At 42.7% G+C, this 17694-nt stretch overlaps 1 protein-coding gene across 2 annotated transcripts in view; it reads left to right on the top strand.

Moving 5' to 3' along the window:
- Positions 1–8171, top strand: part of NTN1 (netrin 1) — a 464858-nt gene extending 456687 nt beyond the window's left edge. For both annotated transcript variants that reach the window (XM_086930628.1, XM_086930627.1), the window contains one exon: positions 7714–8171. In XM_086930628.1, coding sequence (XP_086786754.1) covers positions 7714–8042 — 329 coding nt within the window. In that variant the 3' untranslated portion in view covers positions 8043–8171. The remainder of the gene's footprint in view (positions 1–7713) is intronic.
- The last annotated feature ends 9523 nt before the right edge of the window (positions 8172–17694 follow it).

Genomic DNA, 17694 nt, shown 5'->3' with positions numbered 1-17694 from the left:
ACTACCAGACAGTATAAGCTGTCTGCTTCCAAAGGTCTATTGTGGGCTTACCAAGAACGTATAGGGGGCTTACGGCTCGACCACTGCTTACCATTAGTTGGTGTTCTCATTTGTTGGCTTCTTATTCAATGGTTTTCTTTGTACCAGATTTTCTATCTTGTGACTTTTCCTTCCATGGGACGTAGCCTCTTTGACATCTCTTGGATTGGCTGACTCATATCCTTCATCTGCTCACTTTTAAAAACTTTTTTCCTTTTTGGTTAGGCACTATGTGACATTGCATGTGTTTTCCAACTCTATCCCTCATGTTCTTCCCAACAAAATGACTGGGGCCCACGCTGGCCTCTCCATAGTGTGTCCCTTCTTCCTCTTTGTCCTCATACTTTTTTGTTTCTACCCTCGGGTTGCTTTCACTCACTCATGGGTGTGCCTTTATCCCCAACCGAGGGTTCTCTTCTCATCATGTGCTTCTCTACCCGCTCCCAATGTTGCTGTCTCCCTCGTGTGTTTATTTTCCCTTCCTTTCCCCAACCGCTGCTCCATTGCCACTCCACTGCTGCTGTCTTTTTTTTTCTGTTTTGTGCTAAATAATTTTCTTCTATTCTGTTTTAATTAACCAATCCAAGCAGAGCCCATCTTGAATCGGTAAACAACAGTGCTTGATTTGTAAAATATTAAGTGAGGGCCCTGACCAGGAAGCCACTGTAGCTTGCACCAATGCCAATGAAGGTACCAAAACAACTACTAACCATCACTCTCGCCTAAAAGTGCGACAGTTCAGATTATTCCAGGTCCCCAAAGCTAAAGAAATGGCTGGGGAGGCAGGAATTAGTATTTTGTAATGTATATTGTGTCATAAACAACCGTTGTTCCGCTCATCTCTAAATTAGATGAACAGCGCCACCATGTGGCAGAGTGGCAATGACAATTAAGTGCTGGTGCCAAACACCAGAAACCACTGTCTCAAATTAAGCACTTGTAAACAAAAAGCAAATGGTGCTGACTTGACACCTCTGGTACGCATGCATTGTGATAGACTCATGCGAACAAGTCATCACACATGCAGTACAATGATGTAGCTGTAGCGTCGTGATTTTTTTTTCTTTCCTTGTTTTATCCGATGCTGCACAGGATCACGGAAAATTATCTTGCTTTTTTCCTGACACTGTAGAGGAGAGTTAAAAGTCGCTGGCAAAGGCAATAGGTCCCAAAATGGGACCTATTGGATTTGCCAGTGCTTGTTTTCTATAGCTCATCTATAACTTCCAATAGAAATAAAATGAAGAAATCATGTTTTGGAATCACCCTCTTACCTTATACTGTTACTTACCCGCCATTCAAGAATACAAGCTCTCAAGTATAGAACACGAGTGAAATCTGACTTTTTTGTAATTGTTTTGTGAATTTTTGTCAAGTGACACCAACATGACATACGGATTAACAAATCCAGTCACAGCTATTGTTACCTCTTGTGCTATGATATGAAATATCCCTTCTAGGCATGCTTTTATAGCAATAAAGGTAATCAAGATATCAACAGTAAGTCCCTCTCAGACATACTCATTTGCATGTACAGGTAAGCCAGTGCCTAACAGCCGGTTTCTACTAGGCAAGCACCTATACGCTTACAGTAAATGCATGTCCCAACAGCATGTTCCTTCTAGACATGTGCCACTAAACGACCAGATAATCTATGTCCCAAAAGACTGCACCTCTCAGGCATGCCGCTATACAGGCAATCATTCACGGTAATACAAACAATATTCCTTGCATTTGGGTGTGCCTTTTCCAAATTTGTGTTACTCCCATATTTGTAAGCTTGATATGTATCTTATGTTGGGGCGATAACTGGAGCATCCTTAATTGTGAAGCGCTCTGATATCCTTCGGGATCATGTTCGGGCTATATAAAACTTTATAGATAAAATAAATATGCTAGTAAAGTCCCACATGTACATTTCATTTTCATGCTTCTAGACTTATTTTAGGCATTGAGGAACAAACAACCAATTAATCACTAGCAAGGTGAAATACAGGCAGTCCTAATACCAACAGCATGCCCGTCTCAACGGCCGTTCAGTAAAGAAAAATTGCATGCCTCCTGCTTAGGGAAAATCATTGTTTTAATGACAAAGGGATGCCGCCTACCAGTGTCTGTAACCATCAGCTTTAAAGAATAAGCAATAGTGTGCTGCTGGTGTCTGGAGCACTGAGGAGTAAGTGAAATCATGCATCCTGCGGAAGAGGCTTCTCTTTCCACGCTCACTACAGCCTTTTTAAAAACTTTATTCACCTGCATCTCAGACATGCTGCACTACATATGCAAGCCTCAGCAGCTTGTTCCTATTCTATTAGGTATGCTGTTGTACATAAACAGGAAATACAGGTCTCAACATGTATCATGCTTACCACTACATATACATAAAATCCAGATACGAAGAGCCTGTCCCTCTCAGCATGCTACTTCAAACAGCTGCAAAGAGCCTGACAATCTCAGGGATGTTACTGCATAGAATCCAGATTGGAAGAGTCTGTTCCACTCAGTATGATACTACTTATATAGAGAATTCAGATGTGACTACCCTGTCCCTTTAAGGCATGCTGTATATATACACAGGGAATCCAGCTCCCAATAATCTGTTGCTCTGAAACATACAACTGTACAGACACAAGGAATCTACGGTCCTCTCAGGCACGTTAATAAATATATTCATTGAAAAACCACAAAGGTTACAGGGACATTATAGTTAGGCTCTGATGTCACTAGCACAAAACCATAGGAATTCACCAGTTAAAGTTGCCTGAGCTAACTATAACTTACGCCCCCGCAATCCACTGCTTATGACCTCACATATGACATCACTCATGACATGGTCATTAAAATCACTGATGACATCTCAAATGACATCACTGATGGCATCATCCTGTGACTGTTTCGCAGACATGTCTGAGACCTCAAGATATATGCTAAGCTATAGCATAAGATACATTACTATTCTTTCTGTAGAAGTAATTTGTCATACTGTTTCTAACATATCTCACCTGAGTGGCTCTCTGACTGCATGAGTCTGTGAGTGAATGCCTGAGTGGCTATATGGGTGGGTGAGTGTCTGTATGGACGGATTAGTCGGTATGCGAGTACCAGTATGGGTGGGTGAGTGAGTGGTTGTATGGGTGAGTAAGTGACTGTATTGGAGAGTGAGTGGGTGTGCTAGTGGCTGTATGGATAAGTGAGTGGCTGTTTGAGTGGGTGTTTGGTTAATTTAGTGGGCACGTGAGTGGCTGTATTGGAGAGTGAGTGGCTGTATGGGTGAGTGAGTGGCTGTATGGGTGAGTGAGTGGTCATTTGAGTTCTTGTAGGAATGAGTGAATGGGTATGTAAGTGTTTGTGAGTGTGTGAATGGGTGTGTGAGTAGTGTGAATGGGTGTGTGAGTAGTATGAGTAGGTCAATAAGTCTTTTCAGATGTATGAGTGAGTGACTGGCTGTATGGGTGACTGTATACGTTGTTATATGGGTGGTAAGTAAGTGGTTGTATGATACCTTTATGAGTGAGTGGTTGTAGGAGTGGCTGTATGGGTGAGTGAGTGGGTATGTGAGTGTTTGCATGGTAGGTGAGTGGGTGTGTGAAACAGTTATATGTGAATAGGTATGTGAATGGTTCTGTGGGCGAGTGAGTGTATGAGAGACTGGGGTGTGAGTGGGTCCATGAGTGGTTCTGTGAATGATATCAGTGATGTCACTGACCATGTCATGAGTGATGTAATATGTGAGGTCATAAGCAGTGTATTACGGGGTCATAAGTTATAGTTAGCTCAGGTAACTAAACCTGGTGAATTTCTATGGTTTTGTATGAGCGAAATCTGAGCCTAACAATAATGTCCCTGTAACCTTTGTTTTTTTCAGTGAATTTCAAAAGTTTTTAATGTTAATTCCTAACTAACGTCCTTGTAACCTTTGTTTTTTCAATGAATTACTAAGCTCTCAGCAATCCCGTTGTGTGTTACTGGAGCTAACAGGAGGGGTTCTTGGCCCCCAAGGGCCCTCAGCCTCTAAGGGGACTTCATTCTCCAACCAGTAGTGCACTAGGAGGCGGGTTTGCAAAGTGGTGAAGAAAGGGGGCAGGCCTCAGATGACCTCTCAGCAATCCCACTGTGTGGGACTTACTGGAGGTACCAGGAGGGGTTGTGTGCCCCCAAGGACCCTCAGCAGCCATGGGGACTTCATCCCCTAACCAGTAGTATGCCAGAAGGGGCGTTTGCAGAGTAGTGGAGAAAAAGGGTGGGCCTCGGATGACCTCTCAGAAATCCAACTGTGTGGCATTTACTGGTGATAAGAGGAGTTGCTGGCCTCCAAGCAGCATCAGCAGCCAAGGGGACTTCATCCCTCAACATTTTTGTGCGCCACGAGGCCCGTTTGCAGAGTGGTTGAAAATGGGGGCGGGACCTCTGATGACTTCCCCCGGACCCAGCATTTTCTTTTAATTATATTTAAAAGGGGTAGGGTGCTGCGGGCAACCCTCCCCAGGACCATTTCGTCCCGAAGACCCCATCCCCAGGGCCTGGCCTTTTTCTATTGGAGGAGGGGAGTCATGCAGACCCCCTCCCCAGGCCCTTTTCGACCCAAACCCCCAGGGCCAAGCATGTCTCCTGGGTGCCCCAGGGGCACCCAGTTTGCTGCGGGACCATGGCTGGAGCTTGAAGTCCCCTGCGGTCCTTGCCGGCTCCCCACCCCCTGCGGGAGAACATTGCTTTCAGACACATGAAACAGACGGATGCTCCGCTTCCAGCTAGCAAGAGCATTTTCAGTGCTCCTGCTTGCAGAATGCAGAGTGTTTGCTGTGGCTTGGCGGGAGCAGTTAAGGCTCCCGCCAAGCCACAGCAAACAGCTATCTCCCGGGGGTCAGGCGCTGTCCCTGGCGGGGTGGCAGTCCCCAGGGCCATTATGGGCTCCAGGAATTTGAAGTAGACAGGCCAGCCCCAGAGAGGTGGTGGTCCCTGGGGCCATTTATGGCTCCGTAGGGGGTTCGCATAGCTGCCCTCCCACTTTAAATGTTAATTTGGTCCCAGAGAGTTGGTGGTACTGGGGCCCTGGCGGGATGGCGCATTCCCCCATTAACTTTAATTTAGCCCCCTAAGAGGTGGTGATCCCTGGGGCGGGGGAGCGGTCTGCGCAGCCCATCCCAATTTATTTTCTCAAAGTGGCCACAGGGAGGTGGTCGTCCCTAGGGCATTTACAAGCCATAGGAGGGAGGGGCTTGTGCACCACCCTCCTTTAAGTCCCACATGCTCCCTGGGACCTGGCCCGCCCGAGGGCCTAATAGTAAAGAAGCGGGGATCCCGCACTTCTTTTATTTTTTTCAGCGAGAGGTACGGCTCCTTCCAAAATCTTTATTTATAAAAGTGACTAGGTGTATGAGTAGCTGTATGGGTGAGTGAGTGGATGTGTGTGTAGACCTATGAATTAGCGTGTGGGTATGTACGTACTGGTATTGGTGTGTCTATGGTTTCAAGAATGGTAGTCTGAAATTTGGAGTGGGTGTAAAAAAGGTTATATTGGGGTGTGAGTAGGTGCATCAGAGATCAAGTGGATGATGTCATCAGTGATGTCACTGACCATGTCATGAGTAATGTAATATGTGACGTCATCAGCAGTGCCTTGCGGGGGCGCGAGTTATAGTTAACTCAGCTAACTATAACGGCTGAATTTCTCTGATTTTCTATGAGTGAAATGACAAACTAACTATAACGTCCCTCTAACCTTTGTTTTTTGGGTGAATTTCTAAGATTTTTAAAATGCTAATTCCTAACTATAACATCCCAGAAACCTTTGGTTTAACAGTGAAAAAAAAAACAAACAAAAAAAAATTATATACATATATTATACACGCAGACGTGCAGACTGTAATTTGATACTTCTTACCATTGTTGAGTGTGTGGTCGGACCATGACTTAACGAGACGCCGAGCCTAGAATGAGTCAAGATGCCCCTCTCCTCCCTCAACTATTGTAATAAAAAGCATACTATACTTTGCACATCAACATATATGGTTTACGTCATGGTGGTTATGTGTATGTCTTTTAACAAATGTAGTTAACCGAAACCAGAATGCAAGGGGTTAATTTCTGCAGCAAGGTCAAATCACTCTCAAGCGATACCATAACTAAATCATGTATTGTTTCTATGAGTAAAGATTATTTGTTATATGCAATCTATTAGGCAATATAAATTGTTCTTCTCACGTCACCTTTGCTGTACTGTGGTAATAAATTGGAAGCTGACCTCTGTACTACAGTAATATATGTGTAAATGTGTGTTTATTAGTACAACTTTTCTAAAAAACATATTATATATTTATTCTCATTGCCATCACATAAATATTTACAGACTGGTTCAAACAGTCTATTCCTCATATAGATAGAGAATATACTGTCAGCACACATGGGCGTGTAACACATTGGTTGTAGCCATGGTTAGGTCAGAGTTTCCATAGGAAGAGCATTTTTTTGTTTTGCCTGGTCACAGGTATTTGAAAGGTCATCAGTGATATCATCAATGATGTCATTCAACATGTCAGAGGAAACACAATACTATTACACAGCACACTGAGGCAGAGCACCGCTCCTATTAGAGTTACTGAGAAAAGCCTTCAGAGGCTACCAAGCCTCCAACCAAGCACACAGGGAGGCAGTCCACATCTTTCCACATCTTTCTCGATGATTGGCTGATCAAGAGCAGTAGAAGGCTGCAGTGTCTCATACGCACAAGTAGCTGGCTATGAACATATGCTTACAAGGTTAGGACCATTATATATATATATATATATGTGTATATATATATATATATATATGTGTGTATATATATATATATATATATATATATATATATATATATTATTCACTGATCAAAAAACAAAGATTTAAGTGACATAGTCAGGACTTTTGATAATATAGAAACTAAAGTTTGAAAAACAAAACAACCTGTTTTTCAAATGTATGGAAAACATTTGTTTTGCAATTCCCCCCTCACCTCTCCCCCTTTTTCTCGACCCCCCCCCCACCCCCACTTGATGGATCACCCCAAAACTTTCTAGGAAGGGGAAGAGTTGGATATACTTTTAAATTAAGTTTTATTAAGATTTGACAAAGTGCTATATCGATTAACAAATCAAAACATACTCTTCCTATGAAAACTCTGACCTAACTATAATCACATCCTATGTCCTCAATTCTTTATAAGCCTGCTATACAAATATGTATGAAATTGAAGGCCCAAACGAGTCATACCTCTCTTTCGTGCTATTGCATAGAAACAAAGGGTCTAGAACCCCATATTTCTCTCAAGTATTTTACTATACTAATACCAAAACAGAAATCCATTTGTGCCAAGCATGCTACAGTATAATTGTAGAGTCCCAGAGCTCAGCCCACTTGTTCCTGGCTGGAGGGTAAATTGGATACGAAAAGAGAGCTTTACGCAGGCATGCAAATACAGAATATAGGAATTCGGCCAGAGCATTCTTATTCTTAAGTATGCCACCAGCTACAAAGAACCTATTATCACAATGTGGTTCCCATTAATCCATTCTGTGATGCAAACATGGAGTATCCTGGTTTTCCTCCCAGGCATTCAAATAAGAAAGTATGTACTTTTTTGCATGAAAGCAACCTAATCTTGTTCACTAACCCTCTTTGTTTCTCATTCAACTTTTCCAGCTGTGCAGATCCACATACTAAAAGCTGACAAAGCTGGAGAATGGTGGAAGTTTACTGTCAATATCATCTCAGTCTACAAGCAAGGCACAAACCGGATCCGGCGTGGTGACCAGATTCTGTGGATCCGATCCAAAGACATCGCTTGCAAGTGTCCCAAGGTGAAACCTATGAAGAAGTACTTGCTTTTGGGCAATGATGAGGACTCACCTGACCAGAACGGGATTGTTGCAGACAAGACCAGCCTGGTGATACAGTGGCGGGATACGTGGGCTCGGCGGCTGAGGAAATTCCAGCAGCGGGAAAAGAAAGGGAAGTGCAAGAAGGCCTAAAAGGAAGCCATTCAGAAAGAGAGCGCAAGAACCAGACTGTGCATGCTGCTTTGTGTAGAATCTGGAGCAGATAGGATTCGATTTAGGAACTTTGTGAAGGAAGATGGACCTCACTTTGCAGTTCGTTTGTTTCTGGGGGAGGGAGGGGTGGTGGGAGAGATGGGATTGGGTGAGGGAGGGCACTTTTATGGGACTGCCAAGTTTGCACCTAATATTAGAAAAATCTCACACAAGCGTTATACATGGCGAGACGTATGATGGACTCTGATGGAAAGACATGACAATGGACCTTCTGAAGCCAGCCATGTCCCCGGCTACTGTTCACCGGCTGGTTCTTTCATCAAGAGCTATCGACAGCTGTGAAAGAGATCCCCGAACTGTCAGGTGGTAGTGCTGTACGTCAAATGACTGCTAGGTGGGAAGCCTAGAGACAGAATAAGCTTAATCTGTACAAAAAAACGCTAATATGTTAAGTGTGGCAAATATAAACTAACCTTTTTTTCCCCAATTACCTGTTTTTTACTCCGTAATTCATAGTATTGAACTTACTGGACTCCACTGACAGTATATTTAGGGCTGCATCTGATTTGTGTTCATCTGTTTGCTTCTGTCACATGCTCTCTGAAACAATTACTGTACGGTAACAAAAGAGAACTACTTGGTCCCCTAACTTCATATCCATCCAATTTAAATGCCACCTTGTTCACCAACGACAGTCATTTGGAATCAGAAGGCTCCAGAGCATCTCTCAGCTTCCTTTGCTTTTATGTATTTTTAGGATGTAACAAGTCCAAAACTGGGATTTGCATTGTTTGTCTTAAGTCGCGTTGAATGTTGCATGAGCTGGGAGATGGAAGGCTGGGTTCAGTTAATTTTTCTATTGGTCTCTTTGTTTATTCAAAAGCTCCATGTGATCCCATATTGTTCTTGGAGTCATAATTGGATTTAAAATATTTCTTTGTGATAGAGGCACACGGATCTGCCTGAGACTTTCTCCCAGTGACCTTCAACCCCTTCTGTGCTCCCGTCGGCTAATGGCCGGCGGGAGCACTCCCTCCCTGGTGCTGCACACGACCGTTGGCCGTCACAGCCCCGCCTACCCATTAGAACCCCCTGTACCGCGGCGGCAATTCCAACGCAGTTAAGGCGTTAATGATGCCTGTGGCTTCGTAGATATTGCCACAAGTGAAGATACCTCCTTATCCTCCCTGTCAGGGGGACTTGCATGATAGTACTGGTTGGGACTCTCATACTGGGACATGAGTGATGTTACTGTTTGTTATTTCCTATCTAGGGCCATTCTTGACAGCATTGTCTTGTCCCTTTTGCCTGGACTATGAGATACAGCACTGCCTATCAGTACCCGTCGAGGGTCTCAATCGACTGCATATTGTCTTATACCCTGCATGGGCAGCTCATGGACCATCATTTCCTAATGATCCCTGCTTGGGCCACCCCAAGGCCATGACTGATAATTCAGTTCTTGGGGCTCTTGTTCGTACCGTATGCAATGTCTCAGCCAGGTACTGCCTGCTTGGATTCAGAGCGACAACACTAGTGGAAGCCATGAGTGATAACACTGTCTGGAACACACTCCAGAGACTTCTGGCTTTGTACCATGAAGTGTATCTCCACCTGAACTTGGCTGCATGGAAGCAATGATCCTCCCTGGAACCGTATGTGACGCTAGGGATGCTGTTTTTGGGATGCCATTCCAGGGATTATGATTGGCAACCCTGCCTTGGCTGTGAGGCGAAGTCCTGCTTGGCACTTAGTGCCGGGGCCATCAGTCACAAACATGCCTGGCACATCATAGGATTGGGAGCCCTACCTGGACATTATTGTCATTAGCCATTATAGCCCAACACTGACTGGGACGTCATGCCCAGTTCGCTTTCTGGGACTGGGACTGAAGACACTGTGCAGTACTTAGCCACTCACATTTGAGGAAGGCCTTCAGCCACCACTAAATTGACCTCTGTCCCTACTCAAACGTATCTTTATAATATATAGTGTTTTCAGCAGGACAGACATAATGCCACAATAACTCCGGGATGTGGTAGGATCTGCAATACCAGGCTCCTTCTACAAGTGACAATTGATCCTTTCCATTGTCCTATTTTCTTAACAAAGTCACAATTCCCCACAAGTTTTGAATAGATACTGCTTTAAAGATGAGACTTTATAATCCTTCTGTGTATAGGGATGCTTCTGGTATTGAAAAAAATACTTGGGTAGTGACAGCCACAATATATCAGGACTCGCTGCTTAACACAAGAACCCATTTAGGATGTGTACAGATAAACTGGTTCATGCAATGCTTTATTGTCAAGTTTTGTTTATCGTGTGCACATTTTTTTATTGGCAAACTCTGGAAAAGAACAATGAACGTGCTTGTGGTGTGCATGCCCTCCTTTTTCTCGGATGAAATCACATATTTGATAGAACAAAAAAATAATAATTTCCCAGCCAGTCTGTCCTTTTTCATCTTCTGGCACCAGCAGGAATGCTGAAGTTGGACAGCCCACTTGCACACACATGCAATGGGAAATAGGACATAAGGTCAGAGCCTTCATGACGTTTTGATTTCTTCAGCACGAGCAGACTCATCTCAGATCTCAAGCTGTGTCACAGTTGCCCATCTACAGGTGCCCTCCTCAGAGATAGACAGCGCCCCACCTCAGAAATGAACTGTGCTACAGGGAAATTAGGAGACCTTCCAACAACCAAAACACTGCAGAGGTTTATGCCCCATCAATGTCCGCCTTTAAGGACCTTCGAAATGTACAAATTCAACATTTCCCTGGAGGCTTTCAGTCTTTTAACTGAGAACATTGGCACTTTCTTGTTTATTAATATGATGCCCCCAACAGTAAGGGGTGGAATGGTTGTTTTCTCAAGGCAACATCTCACCCTTATTCTGGTTACCCGATATGGCTTCTCTTTGGATATCCTCTGTCAGGCAGCTAGCACACTCATAGGCACTGCGTCCAAATACGAGGAATATGGTTGGTTGCTGCTATTTTTGAGAGTAGATGGAAGTGAATAGTGGAAATACTGAAATACAACATCTGAACCTGGTTTGAACACTCATGATCCGCACTGCAAATCATTTCCGACAATTGCTCTATAAGGAAATTTGGGAACACGTTATTTCTAATGACATTTTACAACGTTTGGCAACATGTGCACCTATTTACAGTATTTACAGAATGACATCAGCCGTCATAAAAATGAGAGTCACGGTACATGGTTGTAAAAGAGGAGGTGGCTACATGGCAGGAGGAAGTCCAGATCAGGCTGTCGGATGTGCAGGTCATGATTTGGAATGTGCGGCTTATAATTAACCTTTTTTTTACATCGGTTTTGCTGAAACTTTAAAACAGAGCATTTCAAATAGCAAGAAACGCCCTTTAAAATCCTGTGATTCTTGAAGGACTGGCATGAATGTGCTCTAGCTTTGTGAAAGAAGGACAGCAGATACTGAAGTAGAGGGGAACTCTCTTTTAGAAATGCAGGCTGCACCTCTGTTGATGTTTTCATCCTACTCAAAAGGTCACAAACAATATTAATGACCTGCCTGGTCCAGAGACAACATGTTAATGTTATGAATTTCCAAGGGCACGAAATCGTCATTCTCTTAAGATGTAAACCTATAAATACATTCTTTTACAACAGGAGGTTGTAGAGACATCACCACATGGCATCGAGACTTGGTTTGATGTCAGGGAGCTGGATAAGTTAAGACACCAAAACCAGCCAGCCTGCTTTTTCTGACAGATGTATCTTTTAGGGCTTCCAGGATGCAATTTGGTAACTTTTATGCGACAACCAAAGCGGCTTCAGTTTACTTTTCAGAAACAGATGATTTATTTTGTTATCCAACGAACTATCAATATCATGAGTCACATGCTGCAAGTTTTATGTTCCTGCTTACCCACTGTATTCATATTCCATGCAAATGCTCTCCTTTCAGATGTTCTCACCCTACTCCCTTGCAACCCAGTTGTTTTTTAACCAACCTGTGCTTTCAGCTTCCTTAGATGCGGAGCTCCAGCCCTTAGTAGAGTTAGGTTGTAACGTTGCAGGAGTTCTAGGAAGACAGTGCATGTTGAGAAGACACCCTACCATCCATATCAGCAAAAAGGCTTCAAAAAGCTGAGCTGGCATGTCCTAGTGTGATGCTGGTGCGTATGCAATGTGTGGAGAGACTCGGACACTCTGTCTTCTTTATGCTTCCCGTCGTCTGTACACTCCTATCAGTGCCCCTGTATTCCTTGGTACACTACTTTTACACTGGTGCCCGAAGACTAGGTTTTCTTTTCCCAATTAAACTTTCCGTCAGAGGTATAGGCTTTTGTTGTGTATAAAGCATTCCATTGTAAAAGAATGTATTTATAGGTTTACATCTTAAGAGAATGACGATTTCGTGCCCTTGGAAATTCATAACATTAACATGTTGTCTCTGGACCAGGCAGGTCATTAATATTGTTTGTGACCTTTTGAGTAGGATGAAAACATCAACAGAGGTGCAGCCTGCATTTCTAAAAGAGAGTTCCCCTCTACTTCAGTATCTGCTGTCCTTCTTTCACAAAGCTAGAGCACATTCATTCCAGAATGAGTCCTAGAAATCATATAGAAGTGTCAAGATCAATAGTCATGCAACAAATGCCGATTGCCTTCTTCTCCAGTACTTCAAAAATCATGGTTGGTCAATAAAAATAGAAATAATTGTGCCTCCAATCCAGAGGGTGATCAAGAGGCACTTTGTTTATTTCCAATTCTAAGTTGAAACTGTTGCATACCAACATTTATAATACTTTTCTTTCCTACAGTTAAAAATATGTGTCAAGTGAATCACTGCTTGAAGTGCTTTACCAAAGCAAGTTATAGTTGAATAGCCCGGTGCCCGTCTTGGAGCTTGAAACTCAGCCGTACTCAAGATAATCAAGAATATACAACCCATCCTAACAGAAAGACTTTGAGATTTAACAAGATATTCATCATGGGTAAATTATAGATCCAGACTTACACAGCATACAAGTCCATCTTTTAGATCATACCATATCGATACGGGTCGCCCTTAACTGCTTATCCCTTGCCCACAACTTCAATTATGTTGCTTTTCAAAATACAGTCAATATAAATCATACCACGATGTTATAAATGGTTACAGAAACCTGAGCTCTGACTCAGACATTTGAAGGCTTACATATATATAGCCAATCACAATTCATCCAGATGCATTAATTCTGCCTAAAATATCAGTGGCTTCAAGCACCAGTTGTGACCAAAATTTCAGTAGAGTTTCAGGCATTAGCAGTTTTGTCCTCACAACTTCAACAGCATCTTACTTCCAGTCTTTATGATAACTTCTTTAATGGCCTCCAATTTCCATAAGATCCCACTCAAAAAGGCTTACTTGTAGTCAGGCTCAATGGCCTCACATGGTTTCACTTCAGGCCAGCCTCGAAGGCCGAGTGAGACTGATAACCTAACATTCGAAAAGATTAATGAAGTCATGTTCAGCATTAATGGTTACAGATTTTAATTGCGTAGAATTTTTTGAAGCAGTTTCATCAATACTTGGCCTCATGGCTCCCTCATGACTAGCCATCCTCAACCTTATAGACATTATTCGTGTCCCAACAGAGACCAGCTGCCTTACAGTGAAAAGAGAAAGATTTTTTCAATGGACTGGTGCCTCTGAAAGACCAGTCTGCCTCAGAGTTCCATTCCTTTAACCTGAATTTGTTTTCTGTGAAAAACATCACCTTCTGATTTCAATCCTTCAATTGTATTCATTTGGCCAATCTAATCTTGGCTTTTACCCTTAAGTAGACCTGGAGAGATACGTTTCACCTTTCAGGACTTCCCTCCAAATTGGTCTGCCAAAACCTGTGACTTAGGGTAATATACTGACCTCTAAACATGTAGTTTTGCCCAATGCATACTTTTGTTTTGTTATTGTTTTTTTTGCAACGTTTCTTTACAATGCATACTAATATATTATGGTTATTATAAATGAATATATTTAATGACATGTGAAAAGTTGTGGATTTTCTTATTTTTGTTTCGTTTTCCAGTTGAAGAGGCTGTATAATTAGAAGCGTGTAATTAAACCAGAAGGAATGTGTTAACTGTTGAGCACCAGGTAGACTTAAATTCACAGACCACTTGAATAAACTCTTGTAAACATTACATTGTTTTTTGACTCTTATTTACAAAATGTATGTTTAGGAGATAAATGATTACAACCAACCTGTGTATCTATTAAGTCGCAGCAAAACACCAGGCTGGACTGCCATCAAAGGCTGAGTTGAAGTTTATTCAGAAGGAAAGAAGATAGGTGAATGCAGGAGATAGATCAGTGCCCACCACCATCCACTACGGCTCCTAAGGATCTCCATGAGCCCAGCCCTCCTGCATTCTATGTTCTACAGCCAGGGCTTTAAGTGGGCCGGGTCTCAAGGGGTCTGAGCATCGGGAGTTTTTTAAAAGAGGCCTCGAAACGGGTCTCTATCGGGCTCTGTTTTGAGCCCTGGCACGGGCGGTCCGTTTTTTTCCAGACTGCAGAGACAGCAGTTTACTGTCACTGCAGTCCGGAAAAAAAGTGCCAGGTCTCAAAACAGCCAGATAGAGACCCGTTTCGAGACAAGCACATGGATGTGCGCTGCCCACACTGCTCACTTCTCATTAATGGAGAAGTTACGGCATGACGTCATGCCAGGTGAGCTTTGTGGGAGAAGGGAAATCCTTTAGAGAGAGTCATTTTCTCTTTCTGAAACGCAAGAGCAACAACATTGTGGTAGGGTCACCCAGGCTTTAATTGGAAGCTTTTTCAATATTATATGTAACAAGATATAGTTGCAGCTTATTTATCTTATGTAACTAATAACCGTTGACAAAGCCAATAGTTCTTACTTGTTGTAGGTATGATGTTACTTATTGTATCACATATCTGGATGCAATGACAGAAACCGTAAAATACAAGTTGGGCGGCACACTATATTAAACAAAGATTTTTAGCGCAAGTGTGTAAAAGCCACGCCCCTAATTGGTGGCCACGCCCCTTTGAGAGACCCCCCAGTTTTTTCATCCCACTTAAAGCCCTGTCTACAGCACAGATGGATCAGGGGAAGAGCATTAGCTCAGAATATAACATAACGCGCCACCTTGTTTCCAAAAACACAAAGCAGAAACTCATAAACAACAAATAGCAGCGGTCATTACACAGAAAGAAGAGAAGAACAGTGGAATACAAAGAAAGACTGCACAAAGATAAAGTAAAACGTGATATATATTATTAGATGTAAAAACGTCTTGCTCACTCTGAAAACCAAATGAGGTGCAAACATGAGAGAACAAGGGAGAAGGCACTGCTGGTAATCCAGCACAAAACCTTCAAACATTTTCAGCTTCCCACGGAAACACTTGACGTGCCACACGATGTTTATCACCCAACTTTCATTTCAACCCTGGCCGCAAGTTTTCAGTTCCACCACAGGCCACTGAAAACCTTTACAGCACTGGAACACTTGACCTCGTCCACTTCGAAAAAGGACCAAACTCTGCCAGCCCTTTTCGTACCTCAGACTTTCATAGCTTAATCCTATCCAAGTTCCTCTTTTCAAGCCTACAAAACCTCGACATCTTGACACAGTCATATTTTCTTTTGACTGCTCTCAATTTTAGCCCTCATAGTCTAAGAAATCTCTTTTGGCAAGGGACCACCAGGCTCATGCACATTTTCTAGCTCCTTCTCAAAACCAAGCGGCACACAGCAAATTCTGTGGAGACATATCTCTAAAAGTCTCAAAAAGCGTCCGAACAGTAACATAATAAGGAGTATTAAGGTATGCACACAGAATAGCAAGAACAGCATTTCTACATTTTCTCCAGAAAGCACAGCCCTTCTAAAAGATTCCCCCACAAATCTATTAATTCTTTAGTAACCCCATTCCCTTAAGGATTGTACATGCTGCACTTACCTTGCTTGAAAACAGCTCCATGGAAAAATTCCCTCATCTCTACAGAAATGAAATGTGTACCCGTTGTCGGATACCAGCTCTTTAGCAAATATGTCAGTCATAAAAACCATAACAGTCTTGATATCTCACACACGCACATATCTAATTTCAGCCCACATGGACATGCAACCCAACAAAACAATTGCAAACCTTTGATTAGTGGGTAGACCATTAAAAAGAACCACAAAATCAAAGCAGAGTTTCTCCCATACCCTCTCAGGAGATGCCACGACTTTCACAGGCGGTGTTCTGCACTTAAGGGCTTTGCTATCTCAACATACTCCATAATCTTAATCAAGACTCAATCTTCAAGTATTTCCTTTCTCTACTTCGCACCAGCAATACACATGCAAGTTTGGCAGTTTACGCTCATCTCCAAATATTCAACATCCTACCGTTCATTAACCTTAACATCTCCCTACTCCTCAACTCCAGGTAGACAATCAGCCTTCTTTTAATTATTGCCTGAGCTTTGCTCAACCTAAAAGTGGTGCTCCACCAATTTAGAACTTAGCCTTAATAATCAAGCAATGACGGCTCAAATTGGCAAGTCTCCCCTTCATAAACACAACAGGAGCTGTAGAGGGAACTACAGGGCAGCCTGCCCTCCACTCAATTCATTCTAAATCAACCAGAGGGCTGTCCCTGAGTCAAAACACCAAGGCATATAGTTTCAACATACGAGGGGTATCGCAACTTTGTCCTCAAACTCCCCCTAATACCATCTGGTCCTAATGTTGTGGTGTATCCTTGTTAAAATATAGTCTAATACACTACTATCAAAGACCCATCCAGCAACTAAAAAAAGGGTGTAGGAAGGAAAGAAAGCACCTCACGGTTGCAACACCAAGGGGGCTGCTGACTGGTACTCGCCAGCAAGCTCACTTATCACCATTGGTTGCTGTCTTTCCAAGAAGAAGAAAATTAAATGTGTGTGTTTTTGAAAAAAGAAAGACCTAAACCCAATGAAATTAAACTAAGATAGAGTAAACTCAGCGCAAATGTACTATCTATGCCTGCTGCAATCATGCAGGTCCCTTTGACCCCTTGAGAATATAGACAATCCTCAACATTAAAAGTGGATACAGCTTACTGGCTTCCAATGACTTTATTCAATGCTGTAAGTTCTTCCAAATTAAAAAATGGCCCTTATAGAGCCATAATCAATCATTAGCCAACATGTTTCGTTGCCATACCAAATTTTTGAGCAACTTCTTCAGGGCTAGTGGGGTTCCAAATTTGAAACTTCTCAGTAGGTTCACATCAAACCATTTGGTTGCATGTAACCTGCATATCTGCAACCATAAAAAGGAGCAGAGCGCGTCCAATGATCGCGTGCTTGATTAATGACCGCCAGAAGGTCCCGTCACCGCTACTGTGTCTCTTCAGCTCTAAAGATCACCAGCCAAAAGATCACCAGCCAAAATGTCAAATGAGAAATTTAGCCCCCCAAACATAAGGATCACATTTTTCTACTTTGCTGGAATTCAGCTAAGGTTAGATTAGAGGTTTATTTAGTTAATTCCAGAGGAAAGAAGACGGCTAAATGTAGGAGAAACAGTAGTCCCAACTACCAACCACCAAAGCTTCAAACAATCGCCACAAGCCCATTCCTCCCCACA

This window comes from Lissotriton vulgaris, chromosome 7 (genome assembly GCF_964263255.1).
Source record: "Lissotriton vulgaris chromosome 7, aLisVul1.2, whole genome shotgun sequence".
NCBI classification, from domain to species: Eukaryota; Metazoa; Chordata; class Amphibia; order Caudata; family Salamandridae; genus Lissotriton; species Lissotriton vulgaris.
This window is presented reverse-complemented; position numbering and strand designations above follow the sequence as displayed.